The sequence below is a fragment of the Cyanistes caeruleus genome, chromosome 6 (genome assembly GCF_971803275.1).
Source record: "Cyanistes caeruleus chromosome 6, bCyaCae1.hap1.1, whole genome shotgun sequence".
NCBI lineage: Eukaryota > Metazoa > Chordata > Aves > Passeriformes > Paridae > Cyanistes > Cyanistes caeruleus.
Window position 1 is genome coordinate 63,466,610 of NC_141706.1, and position 18,705 is coordinate 63,485,314.

Genomic DNA, 18,705 nt, shown 5'->3' on the forward strand with positions numbered 1-18,705 from the left:
TATTTTGTCTCCAATGTCTGCTCCATTAATGTGAACCAAGGCTAACAGTCAATCTTATCATAGCAATTCCATTTTTTTAATCCACAAAAAATATTCTTTTATTTTGCTAGACAATTCAGTGGTTCTGAGTTTTAATCCTTAAAGGGATAGGGCTGAAAGTTAATAGACAAATTTGCTCCAGGTCACAGGTCCAGGTGACAGCAAAATCTCCTCCTGCCCCATCCCCAGGTTTAATTTATTTAGTTCTTGTCAAAATCCTTCCAGCTCTCCCTGTAAAGATTTCCATGGATGACAAATGTGAGCTGGTTACATACAGGCTCATTTTTGCTTCAAATCATAAAGGCTAAACCCATATTTATTTTAGCCTTTAGCATCCCTTAATTCTTAGAAATTACATTACAAAGGTCTAGCTTTTATTTTACAGTACTGAATCTGAATCAGGGCAAAAGATAAAATGTATTTTGCCCCAGTGTGATGTAGAGTTCCAGAAGCTGGGAATCCTAATCCATCCCTAGTTCTCTTGAAAGCCCCAGACCAGGTGGCCCCTGGGGAATGCTGGGGCTGGAGCCAAGCACATGCAGCTTTATCTTGGAATTTCAACATGAAAGGGAAAAAAACAGCAAAAGGGAGGGAGTTTTATAATTGTAACTAAAAGTGATCATGATAAGCCCTTTCATTTTTTAAATTTAAATCTAACTCCCTTGAGCCAGAAAACAGGAGGAGGCCTGGAAAATTTGTAAATCAGGGACAGTAAAAGAGATGTGAGGACGGTTTGTGTAGCATCACACTCAAGTACACACACATGATGTAATTGCCTGTTTTATTTAGTGGAATCACTTTTTGTAGATTAGAAATATTTCCAATTCCCGTTTACTCCAATGCAAGCCTCCACCATCAACAGGCGTAACGCGGTTTGTTCAACTGATTCTAAACCAAAAAAAAAAAAAAAAAATTAAAAAAAAAAAAGGAAAAAGAAAAGAAAAATAAGTACAATCTCAAAAGTTAAGTTAGAAACTAAGTTCACACATTTTCTTTGGGACCAGGAATCTGTACATAGTACAAAATATACATTTATTGAACTTTCTGTAAACACACAGTTTGAATTGTGTAAAACTGTAAATAGTGGGTGAACTAGGTGGAGAATAATTTATTATATATTGTTATACATTCTACTTAAGGAAAATAGTTATGCTCTTGTATATTACTCTGTTAAATTTATAAATTCCATAATGAAGCTGTGTAATCTGCAAACATGCTTTTCAAGCTTAAATCTCTCCATTCGTAACACACATTTATACAGGTCATCAATGAAAAAAGTTACACTTTCCACAAAATAGATATAAAGAGGTCATGAATTTTCTAAAAAGACAGGCACAGCATGTCACTACAAACAAGACTCTTATGGTACGGTGTGGAGTCAATTCTGTGAGAAGACAGGTGAAAACTCTCTAATTCAGCATGTTTGTACATGGTCTTAGGAACAAGACAGATGCTAGAACCCAAAAAATCTTCACTTATGAAGATTTATATAATAGCTGGTCCTGGAAGTCACTTTTCAGATATCCAGCACTCCCTGGCTGGGAGAAGTTCAGCTTTTGTCTCCTATAAACTCTTGGTCACGAGTAATTGAGTTTTCTGAGCAGTGAAATACCTGGTACCATTTGCCAAGAATATTTGCATAATCCAGCACTTACTCCAAAAACTGTATTCCTGGCACCAAAGAGTTAGATCAGGTTAATAAATACAACTTTTGGTGCCCAAGGTCATCAGCAAGAACAGGCTGGGAAACCCCAGCTCCCAACTCCCACGGGCTGCAGGGCGTTAACCCGCGGAATGTGGGGTAACAGCAATCCCAGCACTGGGGACTCCGGGGTGCAACACCCAACTTCCAATTTCAGAGGCTGGAAATTCCAAATTGCAGCAGACTTCTCAGTCTGGCATCACTCAGCAAGAATAAAAAGTTCTCCTGTAAACACTGTCAAAGATCCCTTCATAGAATGGTCCATAGAACGGTCTGGGTTGGAAAAGCCTTAAAGATTATCTAGTTCCAACCTTTCAGGAGTCCATCACTGGACATGGATATAATCCTATGTAAATTCAGGACATTTATTCCTACATTTTCAGTGTTTCATTGTCTTTCCATCCTGGATATGTCCTTTTGGATTTCATATATTTGCAGATAAAAGCACTGCATCAAGGATCAAACCTTTTAAACTGTGCTCTTCTGAGGTTTTCAAAGCAAAAGAATTCTTAGACATTTAAAGAATTCAGAAATTATCTCAGGTTAATCAAACATTTTGCTTTAACATTACCACTGTCTTCTCTTTGGCTTTGAAAAGCTTTTTCAAAACCTAAACTGAGTAAAGATTACATTTGTTTTTCATTCCAAGAGAAGTGAGACAGTTAAGGCTCCAACAACACATGCAAAATTTGTATGTTGTGAGCAAAAGCTCCATCAATGTCAGCAGGATGTAAAGTTAAGTTTGTGCCTGATTTTCCCAAGCCTGACCCTAATTTTCCCCAACAGTGAAATGGAATTGGCTACCCAGTATTTGCACTACTCAGAGTGGCTGGAATTCAGTCACAGTGGAAATTAAACTCTGGACCTTTGTCTACAGGCACCAACAGAATAAAAGTATTGAATGTTTTAGGACCTGCCAGTCTGTTTTCTCATTTTTCTTTATAAATTTCTTTTTCAAAATAAGTAACAGTGGCAGCTCCTTCAACTCCAGAGGCTTCCTCACACGTGGGGAGTCCTGTCCTCCCACCAAGCTCTTCAGAGCAAACACTTTAAGGAGGCAAAAGGGAATTTCAGCTTTGCCTCAACGTTACTGAGCAAGCTGAGCAGTGCAGATGTCGTGCTCCTAAAGGAAAATGGTGCTGCCTGAAACAGCACCCACCCTTCAGATAAATGGCTGGTTACACAGTAGTAAGGACCATTGGTTTTATTCTTCCCATTTTGGGGAAAAAAAAAAGAAGAAAAAAAAGGAAAAAGTAAAAAGAAGAAAGCAGGTGCCTAGTGATATTTTAAAAAGCATTTGGGCAGGAATCAGTTCAAGTTATGAGTAAAAATCAGGCTATGCATAAACCACTCTAGAAATATGACCTGTCATTCCACTTCTACCCAAGTTTTGACACTTTCAGATTTTCTTGGTTCTATAAAAGGCATTTTTGAAGTTATAAGCCCATTTTCCTAACTTCTGTGGTGCAAAAGTTAGGGGGTTTTGTGGTCATTGCATTTAAAGCAAGCCTCTCCCAAAACACTTTCCTAAGACATCATTATGACTCCTGTTCCCTTGGCCTGGAAGCAAAGACTTTAGAAGAATGTGTACAAGAGATGGTGAAAATAAAGATCTGTTTTACTGCTACCCAAAAGGAACACCAAACAAAAACACAGATAAAATGAGGAATATGCACAAAGCCTAACTACAGGTCAATAACTCTGACACAATCAGGAGATTAAAGCTCCAGACATTTTTTTCACATATTAAGTAAATGGTAGAAATATTTGCCATTTTTCTAGAAACAAATTGTCAATGGGAGACAATGTAAACTCAACTTTTAACATGTCTGGTTTTTTTTCTACTTGAATGAATTTAGCAGTCCATGATACTAAAGAAAAGCTTCAAGTTTTCCTAAAGCTTCCTGACCTCCTGTGAACATGTGCCACAGCCCAGGTGGCTGCTACCTCATTTACAAAGCAATGTTATCAGGCAAAATAAGGCCACAAATTGCTTCATATGTGCACACCTGGGTCTTCAGAAAGCTGCAGACTGTGCAAGCACTCCACAGAAAAAAGTCACTAAAGACTGGATTCTCAGATCAGTGTTTCAGACAGATTCTCTGATCAGTATTTCAGTTAAAATTATTTAGCCACAGAGTGATACTTTTAAATTCTGCTCCTTTTTTACAGCTTATAGCAGGAATCACATTCATTTTTTAATTTTTTTTTTGTGCTACAGCATCCTGGAAATTCACATCTGGAGCCTCTTTTCACCATTTAAAGAGTCAAAAAACCTCTCCAGCCAGATGGAGAGTTTATACCCTGAACTGGTCTATGAAGGCTCAGGTATGATCACCTCAGACACAGGTGGGTGTAGGAACAAGGAGCCACACTCATTGTCTAGGACACATTATTTTCATATCTGGTGAAGCTTGGCACCAAGTAATAATTAATTTTCTACACAAGAATGTCAGGTACAGCCCCTGTAGCGCTAGTTTTGCTGTTCCTGAACCTATGCAAGGTACATCAGGCTTGTATCAAACACTGTATTTGCCAAAGGATGAGGAAAAGGGCACTGCTTTCCTAAGGGTTAGCCCCTTTCAGACATGGCCAAGTTTAAATACCAAGGAATTGAAATACACCCAGTCAATTTGTGCACAAAAGCATCTCAAGAAGGTTCAGGTAGAGATGGAAGTGAACATCTTGGCATGATGAAATCCTGAGGTACACTGAACTAAGGTAAGCTGTAACATATCATTAACCTAATTGTGGCAGCCGCGCTGTCTCTCCCACAGGACAGAACTCCAAACCTCTAGAGAACACGAACACAGAGGAGGATTGTCAGCACAGAACTCAAATATGAGACATTGAGATCGAAGTTTGAGGATTCCAGTTTAAAGAAAAGAGACATTTATCAAAGTAAAATATTTGTCTTAAGTGGGGAAAGATCTGCAAAGGCTTCGATGCTCCCTGAACAGGCCATCATTTATCTGGGTGTGGTTTCCCAAACTGCGGCAGGAGGGGTGGGGCAGCCATTCCTTTGCTCTCAATCCTGTCTCCCCACTCTCCATTTTCCCCTAGCACCAGCACCCCACAGCTGGATTATCAATCTACCCAGCTCAAGAGGAGTTTTTTTCTTTCTCCTAACTGCCCACCCATGTAAGGTCAAGCACAAGAAAAGGCAGTAAGGGAAAACTAGGAGCAATGGTTTAGTCTTGGTGTAAGATCACGAAACCATATCCTTAGACCATAAACTACTAAAAATGGAATATAAATAGGAAATGTCTCCTATCCCAGTGTATAAAATTAAAGTGGGATTCTTATCAGAGAATCAACTGAAGTGAAAACTGATCCCTAATTTTGTTATACCATCTTAAGCTTCCAACTCTTGAACTGAGCAAAATGGCTCAAACATGAGCCTATATAGTGACAGCACCAGCTCTGCAATAAATAATGTAATGGAAATTGAAATCAGTTTGCTACAAGTAAATGTTGAAAAGATCAGCTTTGGCACCTGCAGGAACTCTCAAGGTAGGAGCTACCATGACTCATCTGCTGCTCAGTATTCACCAGGCACCTCGCTGACACAACCTACGAGCGCAGTTCAGAGCAGTTTAATGACAAGCTGATGAAATTCCTCTCTCCAATTCTGACTCCAGCTCCAAGTTTAACTGAATGATGGCCGTGCCTCAAGGTCATGGTGGTGCAGCTCCTGGGCCAGCTGAGAGGCTCAGCCTGTTTCTGCCCCAGCGCCAGTACCGGGGACTCTACGGATACAAAGGATTTACAAAGCCTTGCAAACCTAGGATCCTACTTAATGCCACTGCATTTAGTTCATCCAACATTGGTTTACAGCACATTTTGGAAGCCTCTGTCTTGAACATATTTTCAATGCTGAATTAGTGAGAATTATTTGGAACAGTTGTCTATAAAGCAGTTACAGGTATTCTCCCAGAACGATCAGCGAAACATTTAATCTGACTATAACAAAACTCACAGAAACTGTAGCCAGTGAAGCTGTCAAATGTAGAAGGAAAACAAAGTTGCATGGCATACGAAGCAAAGTAGCTTTACAAATGTCATTTCCTTTTAAAAACAAGCAAATCGGGACCATCCTATTTGAACATGTATTTAAAAATACATCTGTTAACATTACACAATTTTCATTTTTGTCACACAGGAATCTTTTTCCAAGAGGGAAATAAATAGCACACAATATTTCAAAGTAAAAATTGCTGCCTTGCCCCTGAGGTGCTAATGTTTTTAGCATTTAAAAAAAAAAAAGTTTCTGGTGCAAGAAGGAGATGCACAAAGGTGCAAAAGTGCCTTTTTCTTTTCAGAGCAGTGAAAAAAGTACAGCTTGCCTCTTTTCTAGGATGCTTTATATACTTAACTCGTTTATTCTGTAATCAAAGTCTGTATCTAAAATGGCAGTGTTTATGCATACATCAGAATTCAGTGCTCTGAGCTCATCAAAACGCTGAATGTAGGCGGGAGAGAGAAAGGCCTGAAACGGGCTTTCTGCCACTACCCTCAAACCTACTCACATCACCTGTAGCAACAGCAGAATTATTTTCTTTCTAACCTTAAGGAGACCTCGTCAGAAGAGGCTTCAAAAATCTCCTTTGTCACTGAGACAGTTTAAGTGATTATGGTTTGAAGTATGGCTTTTCACACCACAGTTTTGCTTCCGATTTTTAAAGTTTAAAACTCAAAGGTTCCACAGTCCAGTTCAAGGTTTTGCGGTTTCCAAAACTAAACTTTAGTCTCTATGAAAAAAAGGACAGAACTTAATCTGCCTAGTCCTAAATTAAGTTTAGCTTTTTGCACTAATACGCCATGTATTATTAAATATGCTCGTTAATTAGGTGCCTGTGAAGCTATAACTTAACATCATTATAGTTTTGCACTCTACAACAAAATTAGACATTTTAAGCATTTATTCATAGGTAGGTAAGGAACTGGTTCTTTAAGCAAAAATTGCTATAAATTTATAAATACAAATAGTGCTTATGTTTTCTTCATTCATGCTTGAACAGATTACAAACTGAATACAATGAAGTTACGTTTAAGCACCCCACATAGACAAGAGGGATAAAAGAAAAGTTTGCTGGTATATACTATACTTAGTTCCAAGACACTATAAGTTACTTTTTCACTGTTCAGTGTTCCCTAACTCTGCATTAGTTTTAAGGCTATATATACAAATATGTATATGTCAAAGTTAGGGAAAGACAAATATAGCAAAATGCATTGTACTACATTTTCCTATCAAAAAGTAATTATACACCAAGTTCTGATTCTGTTTAACTGCAGTAAATGTTACAATCTACTTGTTTTACTGATTTTCCTTTTGAGGAATCTGCCTACTAAATGAGTAAACTACATATTAAATACAATATTCTCAACCAAAAAGACAATACAAGGTGCACAAAACAGCAGTTTTGCAAACACGACTGACTTGAAAACTTAATTTTTGTATGCTCAATGGGAGAAAGCTAAGCTTAAATCAAATTAGTTTATTATCTTATAAAATTTTAAATTAGAATTTTAAACAACAAACAGTTAAATATTGTCAACATGCTATACCTCAAATCACAAGTACTGTTTAACCACTAGTCTCTCATTCTAAGTGGGTCAATTAAAAACACACACCATAAAATGTTAAAGATTGTCAGGCTTTGACAAATGTATTTTTATCAAACAGTAGGCAAATTCAAACCAATGCACATCTTCAGTAGGGAGGGGAAAAAAACCAAAAAAACCAACACCAAAAAGCCTGAAAAAACCCACATTTGTAAAAAATAGGGTAACGGATTAATCCCACATCATCCTCTAGCATATGGCTATGTCTTGGGCAATAATCAAAATCCTTCCCATTTTAAAAATGGGCTACCAATTAAGAAAAATATTTTTCCACAAGTAAAATATCATTTACAATGGCACTGACATTTTAAAAGGCAGGAAAAGAAGGAATTACACATTTATGGGTAAATGTCTTGTTTGTTAAATCAAGCTTTATTGATAAAATGGAATTCAGAGTATTTTTCTTGGAACAGCAGCAGACCCAGCCAATCAGGATTGTAAAAATGCTGCAGACTCCTACTTTATGTAGAAAGTTGTCTTCGTGCTCAGTGATTAGAAGTTTCAGGTAAGGGCTAATGAAAAAAGAGGTGCAAGGTGTTCAAATCCCAGGATTGGTACATCTATGAACAGAATACTGTTAACAGGGCATGATTTAACTCCCACTGAACTCAAAATCACAAATCCCTTCGACTCAATGTGAGAGCAGGAGTGCATCCAAGAAAATGATATATGTTTGTTGAAGAATGTGCACTATTCCTATGTTATTTTTCCATTGCCAAGAGAAATTCACACACTGTAATTTCTGGTAGGTTGCCCATGAGTTCAGCTTTCATATGAACCAAAAAGTTATCTTTAACAGTTTTGTGCACCTCTTGAGCACCTAGCTGGCTAGGCTGCTGCTCCTTGCAATCCAAAACCACAACATGATTTTTAAAAGGGATATATATTGTTGCATCACACAAGCCAAAACATTTCTTCTAACCTTTATAGTGATTTAAAGCGGTTCATAATTAAATATGAGCATTTTGTACAAAGACAATTGCACTTTACAAAAACAAAATCATACAACATAAATTGCTGGAGTCTGATTTACAACATGAATTTATGGTTTGAAATCACGTTTACAGAAGTCTGTTTTACAAAAAAAGATCAGTTCCTGGGCTAGATGTCGTACTGCTGTAGTCACTCCCACCAACACATCATATTCCCTTCTTTAATTAAGGTTGAGGATGGATGTTAAGAAGGGTCACTGAGGTTGGGCTGCACTTTCATTTGCAGGATGAAACGTGTATTCCACAGCTAGATGAGTAGTTTTACCACATATCATCAGTTGAGGCAGAATCCTTAAAGAAAAAAGAAGGAACCCTTTAAAGTCTGGAGTGCCCATCCTTGTGGCAATTTCTGGATAATCCAGACTGAAAAGGGTAAAGACTTAAATCATTTCAGGAGTCTCTTTTCTCTCCCACTTCAGAAACAGCTTTTAAAAAGTAACTAAACCCCATATATTCTTAATTAATGAAATATTAGAACCAAGAAATTCCAAAATATGACCAAGTGTTTCATCAATCCTGAAAATAAGATCCTAGGAATGTTACTCAAAAGCATTTCCAGAGCCTTTCTAGCTGTTTCCTGAGTAGTCAGAAGTAACACAAAATGGATACACTCAGCTCACAGGTGTGAGAAAAGAGCAGGATGTGCTCATGCCATGTGTTATCACCATTATCATCTTTTGTGTTCTCAACCCTCCCTCGCTGCATGGGAAGATACAGACATCAACTGACACCCTGTTATAACTCAGAGCTATTTTAACACTTTTAATTTAAGGTTACAGAAGAGTAGTTTAGGCAACTGAAGGAAATTGTAATTTTGGATGGTAATAAAACTGCAAGGGGGAAAAAAATAAATGTATATAATAAAAAAAAAATAAATACTGAAAGCAGAGACATGCTGTGCTCCAAATCATAATGTATGGCCATATTACTTGGTATTTCAAACTATCCAATATCTGAATATCCCAAAAATTCATTCCATGTAGGCCCACAGGCAACAGCAGATTTTGTATAATTACCACAAGCCTAACAAATGTTTAATCAGTATTTAATTTTACCAAGTGTTTTTCAATCCATTGGCCTGTTTCCTTTTCCCTTGCTTAGACTGCTCTACATCCAGCTTTCTCTACCAGCATCATCAGGTGGGCTCACAGGTTAACCATGAGCAAGTGGAGCCACAGCTCTGCAGCTGAGGTAACAGCTGAATCAGCAGCACAGGAATCAGGGCAAACTGCCCCTGTGCACCACCTCTGGTGGTTTCAGCATCACCTGCTCCTTTTCCCTAAGCAATTAAGGGGTAGGATGGGCTTTTACAACAGCACATCCTGGTGCTTCCACAGCTACACCTCCCCATCATTACTGAGGCTGCAGGAGGTAGAAATATTACTCCTCTTCAAAAGCACTGCCTTAGTGACTCCTTGGAGAGGAAAGAGGCTAATTAAGTCTCTAGTAATGCCACACATGATAATTTCTTAGCACTTAAGTTCTGCACCCTTCATTCAAGCTTGCACACAGAATCCATTACAAACCAGAAAGGAACAGTTGGCACGGAGGTGTAGTTAAAAAAACACAAGCTGAAATTGCCCTTTGCAAAAGTACCACCTCCAGCTTTTCCTTCAAGACCAGAAGTAGCAAAGGAGAGCAATAATATGAAAGAACAAAATGGTTGTTTCAAGAATGAAGAATAAAAGCAGCATGAGTAAAAATGCAGGAGCTGCTTGCCAACTATTCCATATGCAAATTTCTGTATCCCAGTTGCCAACACGATCACAAAGTTTGTGTACTGTACATTTGTAGAACAGCAACATACTACAGAATATATTTTGAAGGTAAAGCATCCTCTTTCAGCCCCTATTTAGGAATTTTTATGCTAAAAATAGAAAAAAGGCTGCCAAATAAAACTATTGCACAGTTGTAAAGCCAACAAAAATCTTTATGTCTGGCTGCATTTTGCTCATGTCACATCCAAGCATGTAAGTAATTTCTGCTGGTAGTTAAAGGATCAGTTCAACAGCTCTGTGAGATATTGAACTTTCAGTGACAGAATGTTATTTCTGGTGATCAAACTGCCACTGGAATCATGGTCATGTTCCCTGTTTGGTTTTTCTCTCCCCACATCTTGACAGTGGATTTATGTCCCTCTCAGCACTGACATGTAAGAACCCAAAATCAGGGTTTTGTTTGCTTGCTGTAAGATGCTCTATGCTTAACAATTTTAAGTGTTTACACAGTCCATTTGGTAAACTAATATATTCTTAACACATCTGTTTAATCTTTAGATATAGCATTTTTCTTCTTGATATTTAGAGAAAAATGTCTTCTGTAAAGAAAGGGAGAAAAAAGCCTCCCATGACCCTTTCCACCATTTGGCAGCACTTAGAAACCCAAGCAGGATTGAAATAATGAAATTCCAGAGGACAAATGAATCAACCCTACCGGAGTTTTGAGATGATGATGCACAGAAGGCAGCAGAAAACAATTACAAAACACAATCCAAAGAGCACAGCAGTGTTATTCCTTTCTTGGGGGAAGGAGTCTTTAACAGGAATTTGCAATATCCTTCTTTACAGAACAGCTAAAATAATTGGGGTGGGGGAAAAGAGAATGTAAGAGAAAAGATACTCACAGCATCATCGTTCCTGTAGGGGTTCAGTCTGTTATACACAGCTTCAATTACACTCCGTCTAGAGCACAAAAAAAACAAAACAAACCCACAAGATTTTAAGGCTGTGTTCTTTTTTTTAACCCCAAGTCAAATTCCCAATTTTAATTTAAATGCAAACTATAGAAGATGTCAAATTCACAGAACCATGTTTATTGCAAGCTAGCACTAAGTGTCTTTAAACATTGCATATCTTTTTAAAACCTTTAGGCTCAAGACAAACAAGGCTGAATATCCCTCAGAATTCAGCAGGAGAAGGGCACAACCTGACAGTCAGGTTCCTCACTTTGAAAAAGGGTAGCAGAAATGTCAGTGAACACAGAATGTCCTGGTCATTTGTGTGCCCAAAACCCACTGCAGTAGTACCTCATTTATTATGGCATATATTAAGTATTACTTCCATAAGGGAACTGTTCCTGGACACACAAAAATTACATTCTGAAGTACATTTTTGCTTGTGTTACGTAAAAATGTAACTTTTCATGTGCAACCATGAAGAACGTACTTCTAGAACAGTGCTCTTCTACAGTGACATGTCCAATACTCTCCTGCAATTTTTTCTCAAAAAATTGAAGTGCAAATTGCAGTTTTGTGTATTGTATCTTCAGACTGAGATAAATTTTGTCTGGTAAAAAAATATCAAAAAATTAATTCGAGCATTTTGACAGCTACCTCCTTTTAAAAAGACCCATGTTTAGCATATTTAAGATGGCCTGAAATTAACCTTAATTTCTGAGATTCTTGACTTTTCTAACACTGATGAGAAATAAATTGATAAAATATGAATACAACATTTGCAATCAACATGCAAATGAGCACCATGATTTTTATTTATTTCTTTTAACACAGGGTGAAAAACTGAAAGTCAAAAAAAAAAAAAAACCAACCTTGAAAACTGGTAATAAAAAACCCCAAAACAACCAAAACAAAACACAGCCAAATGTGAGGCTGAAGGAAGAAGCTGCCTTTGATTTTCCCAGTATATAAGGAAAAAACTTTGTAGGGAGAACAGAAACAAAAGAGGGGAGAAAAAACCAGAAATTACAGATTGGACTTTAAATGCAACTTTCTTTTGGATCCCATTCTGCAGAACCAAGTAAGATGAAGTAGCAGACTGCGATACAAAACAAACTTCAAAGAACAACCTTTAAAGTGCTGATGAATGCATGCAGAGCAATCACAAAGGAGTGCAAGAGAAGAAAAAAAAGCAGATGACAAGCTTTGTAACCATCCTGCATCACAGAAGAGTCAGGAGCTACCACGTATAAAAATCATAGTGAATGATTATTAGGCAAGAAAGATGAAGCTGGATTTAAAGCAATAAAATCAAGCAATTACACACAAAATACATTGAATATATGGATTGGAAAGTTTCCCACATCTTTTAAGAAATAGGTATCTTTGATTTTAAGTACAGGCAGGTTTCTTGGAAAGCTTTTTTTTTCCTTCCAAATTAGCAATAGTGCTTTAAGTTACATCAACATCCAATTAAATCAGTATTTCTCCAAGCCCCTATTCAAACTAGCATCACTGAGCCACAAAATCCCACTGAAGTCACATCACTTCAGCATTTCTGCACAACCTTGATGCTGCTTCTAGCCAAAGGAGATTAAGAAAAATCAATTTGTATGCTGCATTTCATGAGTAACTGACTCACTCATACTTCAACAATACAGCAGCCCATCCTACATAAATGCTATTATACTTTAAATTGCCATCTCTTCTCCTAGTCAAGCAGTTCCTACAGGAACAATATTGTTTTCTAGAAGCCATCTTTACAGTTTTCACTTTTATCATTTATTCAGTTTATTAATTTATAGTTTTTTCAATTATGTGCCTAAAGTCCTGATGTTTTGGTGTAACAATATAAAAATCATACTCTGAAAGGTCAAAAATACTCTCTATTATATATGCCAAATCCATTTTAACACAGCACAGGCTCATGAAGAACCTTTCAAACCAAAAAGCACTTGGTTTGGGATGCAAACAAGCTGAGCACATTGCTTCCTTAAAGAATGAATATTTGAGAAACCACTGAGCATCACTACTGAGCCCTTCAAGGACAAAGTCAGCTATATAAAGCTCCAAATTTAACTTCCCACTTTTCTTTTTTGATAGATTTCTATCTCGCTTTCAGATTTGTCACAAACAGAGAGGAACATAACATAAGCAAATTTTCAAGCAATTACATCATGGCTACAGACAAGAAAAGAAAGCTGCCAAGCAAAACATTTTATGCATACCACTTCTTGTTGAAAGTATATTATACTTCAACCCAAGTAAATAAAGTCAGAGCATGATTTTCACATCTTCAAATGTAACACCCCCCCAGAAACCCCAGTTAATTGCAAAAAACACACTCAGGCCACCCTTAAAAACCCCTCATTCCTTCCCAAAACTACAGTTTGACATTTTTGCAATGATTCACAGTCAACTCCATTCTTAGGCTTGTCCTTTTCATCCAGAACAACCGAGTAATAAAAACTGGAGAACAGATCATCACCTTTTGTCCTGTGCCCTTCCTCCCTCCCAGCCCCCCAACTTTTAAGAGTGGCCTTGCAGTTAAAATGTGATTTAAATCAAACCCCACATGTACACTGATGTGAACTCACTTGCTTGCCAACTCCCCCCCCGGCGGGAGGTTTGGGATGCTCTCAGTTGCTAACGTACGCATCACGTGGACTAAGTCTGGCACTCCTTCACCCTGCTTCTTTATGATCTCTGGGAATCAGAAGTACTTTTTTTGTAAGTGCAGTCCAAATTTAACTTAAAAAGATTGAAACACTCAGTTTTATAAAAAGGCAGCTTAACATTAAAAAAAAGAAATAAAAATTAAAGCAACAGACCATACTCAACATGGTAATTGTTAACTTTGGTTCCATAAAGAAAAACCTGTAACAGATTTGACAGATTTACTGCTGTTAACATGCTGAATTGGCTTTAGAAATACATAACTACCTAGTAATAGTGGGGGAAAAAAAAATCTTTAATGGCTTTGCTGCTATACATTAGATAGAAGATGCAATATCTTCCCTCAGTATGCCCAAGGCATAGGACAGATATTAACATCAGCTTTATCGCTGCAACACAGGTAAAATATTATTGCCATCACAGAAAACACAGTATTTTCAAGAAATAAAAGGTTAGACATGTCAGAAGTAATTCCCATGGCTGTATGTATTAACCACTACTTGTACCTCACTGCATTACAGCAACATGCAAATTTTAAGAAAATTATACATTAATTAAAAGCCAGGACATCATATCTAATTGACAGTTTCATCCTCAACTCAGGAGGTATTTAAATACAGGGAAGAAGCTTAAAGCTGATCCACTTCAGTTTCTGGGTAAAGAGAATCTGATCTGTATTTTAGCCACAGCCATGTTTGCCAAGACATTCATTCTTTATTCTTAGGCCTGGTTGGTTTTGGTTTTTTGCTTGTTTGTTGTTTTGTTTTTGGGGTTCTTTTTTTGTGTTTGCTTTTTTCACTTTTCTCAAGTCAAAAGCACACAATTTTATTTGAATTCAAGACATTTTAGACCGTACCACCCCTGAAGAGTAACTCTTTAAACAGTGATTTTATGAAGTCTAAGGAACAAGAACATTTTAAAAAATGCATCTCAATCATTTCTTTGTAACCATGAGCTCTCAGAAATTGCAAACCACATGAATTATTAAGATCTGGTGCTGTTCAACGTCAAGTGAATACTGCAACATGCATACAATGTACATATGTGCACATCTATACATGCATGTATGTACATGCACACTACTCTTCATGTAAGAAAGCATTTACACAGTTTGAAAGTAGTTGGAATTCATCAGTACCGCTTTTGAAAAATACTCAAGCATTCAGATTTTGCCCTAAATTCCAGAAGAACATACCAAGTTTCCATTTTATAATTTGTGAGATAAAGCACATTGAAAGCTTTTAAAACCAACATGTATCCAGTCCTTTTTAGTTAAAACAAAACAAAACCTAATAAACCACAATTGTGAATTACTTTTTGTGAATGTAATGTTTTTTCAGGGCTGTGTGTGTTTACAAAAACCATCAGCTCTGTTTTGAAGTCAGGCTGTGTAAATTATTTGCAAGGTATAGTGGAAACACTGCCTAGTCCTCAACCAGCATCAAACTCTGTAGCATAAAGTTTTAAGCTGTTTACTTGAAACCTAAATTTTAAATACAGGACACCACACACCAGAGAGACCTCAAGAACTTGCCATTTCCTCAAAATCTACAGCCAAAGTTCATTTTACCATCTAACATTTAGCAAAGGAATAATCTATGAATCTTAAATCTGAATAAGAAGCCAAGATCTCAGATTTGGTTTGCCAAGTTCCTTTATTGTGCAATTTTGAACATCTAGAATATGCTACATTGTGCTAGTGGCTAAAGTTCTGCTGTACAAAAATAAGGAATTTATCGTTGACCTAAACTACACAGTTTCACAACCTGTAACTGCAGTACATTTAACATACAGTCTCCACTAAATGAATACATTTATATTTTGATAAAACTATAGATACAGACTGAATGAACACTGAAGACACAACAAATGGAGTCGGTCTGCTAGCTGTGTAATTTATTGGAATTATTCTTGTTTCAATACATCTTTAACCCTCCCCCCAGTCTTCAATTTACTTTTAAACCTTCTACACATTTTCATGGCATCAAGTACTGGAAAAATGTACTTACAACCCTAAAATAAAGGATTCAAAAATGGGAATTCCATACAAAGTTTAAGAAAAAGCCAGAACTTTGTTTATGTGAAAATTAGGGAAGGAACATATAAAAGCTAACTTAAAATTATTTATCTCTACATAGGTATAAATATTGCAGGGATTATCTACTGGGGAATGGTTTTATGTAAAAAAAAAAAAGAGAACAGAAAAAAAAAAGCTTAGACAAGTTTCTTTTTAGAGTCAACACATCAATAACACATATTAGTGCAAATAATAGCAACACATTTTGGAATGACTGATTACTTCTACCATGAAGTTCACATGATACTTTAGGAGTAACACTGATTTATTGCAAGTAATGGCACAAGGATGGTTCTCCACACTTGCTGCTTCTTCCATTATTTGTTGCAGCTACAAATCTGGACCACAAACACATCAGGAGAGTCTTAAGTGACATGGTAAGTAGAAAAGTTTCTACATTTTTAAAAATCTGAATCATCTCTCCTTATTCAAGATGACCATCATTATTAAATCCTATTCAGTCTTAAAATTTGCACTGGTTTTTAACAGTATAAAGGTATATTCTGGGCCGAGGGGATAAAAATACAACCAATAAAAAATGCACATTAGAAAGGATCGACTCTCATTACTTGTTGGACTTCACTGAGTACTGAAGTGCATAAAAATACATAATATGCATTTTGACCAAGTTTCCATTCTAATGAATTATAAATTTAAATTGGTATTACAGATTAGTAAGGTCATTCTAAAAGTACTCTTTATATTTTTTAGTTCCTTCAGCCAAAAATCAGACTTTTAAAATTAAGCACTGCCACTCTTATAGTATCCTAAGATAAGAGCAAGATTATTCACTGTAGTGTATAAAGTTTCAGATGCTGCAGCAGTCCTACCTTACTAGTCAATAAGGCATTTACTTCAGAATCAATGCAGTGGCACAGGAATTAAGTTAAATATAATAAAGTTATCAACTCCTGTTCTTGAAATTCCACTTCAGTTCAGGCCTTTCAACTTTCCTCATGCATAAGTCTTAAAAGGCCAAATTCTGCAAACAGCTGATACAAATCACTGCTGGGTTGAGTAGTGTTTACTAAACATTCATTAATTTAAATAATATTTTTGTGCAACAATAGACAAAAGATTGAGGATAACTCTAAAAATTAAGCAAAGACCCTTGAGGAGAAGTACAATATATTTCCTCAAGTTGTTCAGACATCATCCCATTAAATTAGTATTAAAGTGCTTTATAACTACATACAGAATCCTTTTGCCTCTATGCAATTATCACACTTTGCTCATTCCTGCAAATTTCCTATTTGTATAAATGCAAAGTACCAGCAGCCAAATTCCTTGTATGTACCATAATCACATGCAGGTCCAGTGTTTAGGCTCTTCCTTTATAAAATGAAGCAGCTGTACAAAAATGCCAGCTTTCCTCACTGTAATGTTCCTGGGGTACGATGAGGCCAGCTGAAGAAGCAGCCTTGGCTTCACCATATTTTTATATTCTAAGTCACGGGTTTGTCTGAACTCAGACACAGTATCTAAGATAAGAAAGCAGTACTTGCCCAGATAAGGAGAGTTACCACGCTGTGAATCAATGTGTGAATGTACAGCACACTTGTTCTTCACCCAATCTGTGGGTGGGCACACACAGCTAGCTCCTCACACGCCTGGTGCAAACCTGCTCTGCACGGGGGGAGCCATCTGACACTTCCCTCCGCGCTGTGACTGCACTGGGATACTCCTGCCACGCTGTCAGGGAGATTCACACCAGCACTGACTGCGCACCAAGCTCTCCTCTCAGGCAAGTGTAGAGATTAAAACACAGAGATGTCTGCCTGGCCATTTGTTCAGGGGCAGAACAGATGCAGTTTGCAGAGACCTGGCGAGCGAGGCCTCTGAAAAACGTGCTACTTTCTACAGGAGCACCTACACAGGTTTTAAGTGCTTTAAAAACTGCACATGGATTTATCTGAGCCCACAATTCCCATGCAGGCAAGTTCTCTGTGAAATTTCTGGAGCTGCACTGTGTTACCTTCATGCAAGTTAAGGAGGGAAAAAGTGCATCATGTACTCCTCTAACTTACTAATCACTGCTACCATAGATGTGGAGAACTCTGCCTATCGTGCCCTGTGTGCTGTTAAGGATTCTTGGGAGTACACACACACATAACTAGACTTGTAACATATAGAGGAGTCCACTTCAAAAATAGACTTAACCTATGCAAATAATGCATACAGCATGTCTTAGATTTCAGAAACAAAGTCCAAACTGTAGTTGGTTTTAAATATCAAAAGGCACTATAAATGCAGTTTTAATCAGAAAATATTCGAATTGATTTCGAATATCCTTTTTATGTGTTGCAAAAAGCCCCAGAATCACAGTTTCAATTTAAAGTTTAAGAACTCCTAAAATACAAATTAAAAGAAAAATTTTTAAGTTACTATGAGAGTAAGATGAGTTCCCAGCTTTTGTTTGTCATGAATGCTTAAAGATTAGCTTTGACAAATTTCTGACGTACTTTCAAATAAGTAAGTATGTAAGCAGGTGCTTAAAGATTACAGTAATCAAGTTGTAAACCTACTATTACTGGATAATAAAATATTACAGCTAACTGATTTGTCCTTAACTATATGGAAAAATGGCACTCAAATTACCATCTTCACAGACACTTCGTAAGATATTCTGATTATTTCATTTAACTCCATGTAACAGGAACCAGGATTCACTGGTCTGAAGTTAGTACTGTCAACAGACTCAGGAACAAAAACTTCAGAGCATAAATGAATTCTCTGCCATCCTGAATAATTTTCAGGGCTACAGGCTGCTGCATTTTAATAGCACAACTTTTCCAGGAGATACAGGAGTGCTTTTTTCAGAGGTACACAGGATGGCCAATGGCACTTGAAGGTCTATTAAAAAGCCTGTATGTGTTAAGGGTTTAGTTGTTGGAAGGGGAAGGGGGCCAGGGGTCTG

The 18,705-nt window shown here is 37.1% G+C and overlaps 1 protein-coding gene across 10 annotated transcripts in view; it reads right to left on the bottom strand.

The window, feature by feature from the left end:
• Nucleotides 1–803: 803 nt before the first annotated feature.
• Nucleotides 804–18,705, bottom strand: part of PPM1A (protein phosphatase, Mg2+/Mn2+ dependent 1A) — a 35,276-nt gene continuing 17,374 nt past the window's right edge. For 3 of the 10 annotated variants that reach the window (XM_086895163.1, XM_086895161.1, XM_086895162.1), the window contains exons 4-5: nucleotides 13,633–13,741; nucleotides 10,919–11,042 (exon numbers count right to left, since the gene is read on the bottom strand). In XM_086895163.1, the coding sequence (XP_086751289.1) occupies nucleotides 10,934–11,042; nucleotides 13,633–13,741 (218 nt within the window). In that variant the 3' untranslated portion in view covers nucleotides 10,919–10,933. Of the gene's footprint in view, nucleotides 928–6,648; nucleotides 8,725–10,918; nucleotides 11,043–13,632; nucleotides 13,742–18,705 lie in introns of those variants that run through there. The other 7 variants (XM_086895168.1, XM_086895167.1, XM_086895166.1 and 4 more) reach the window with 6 other exon arrangements.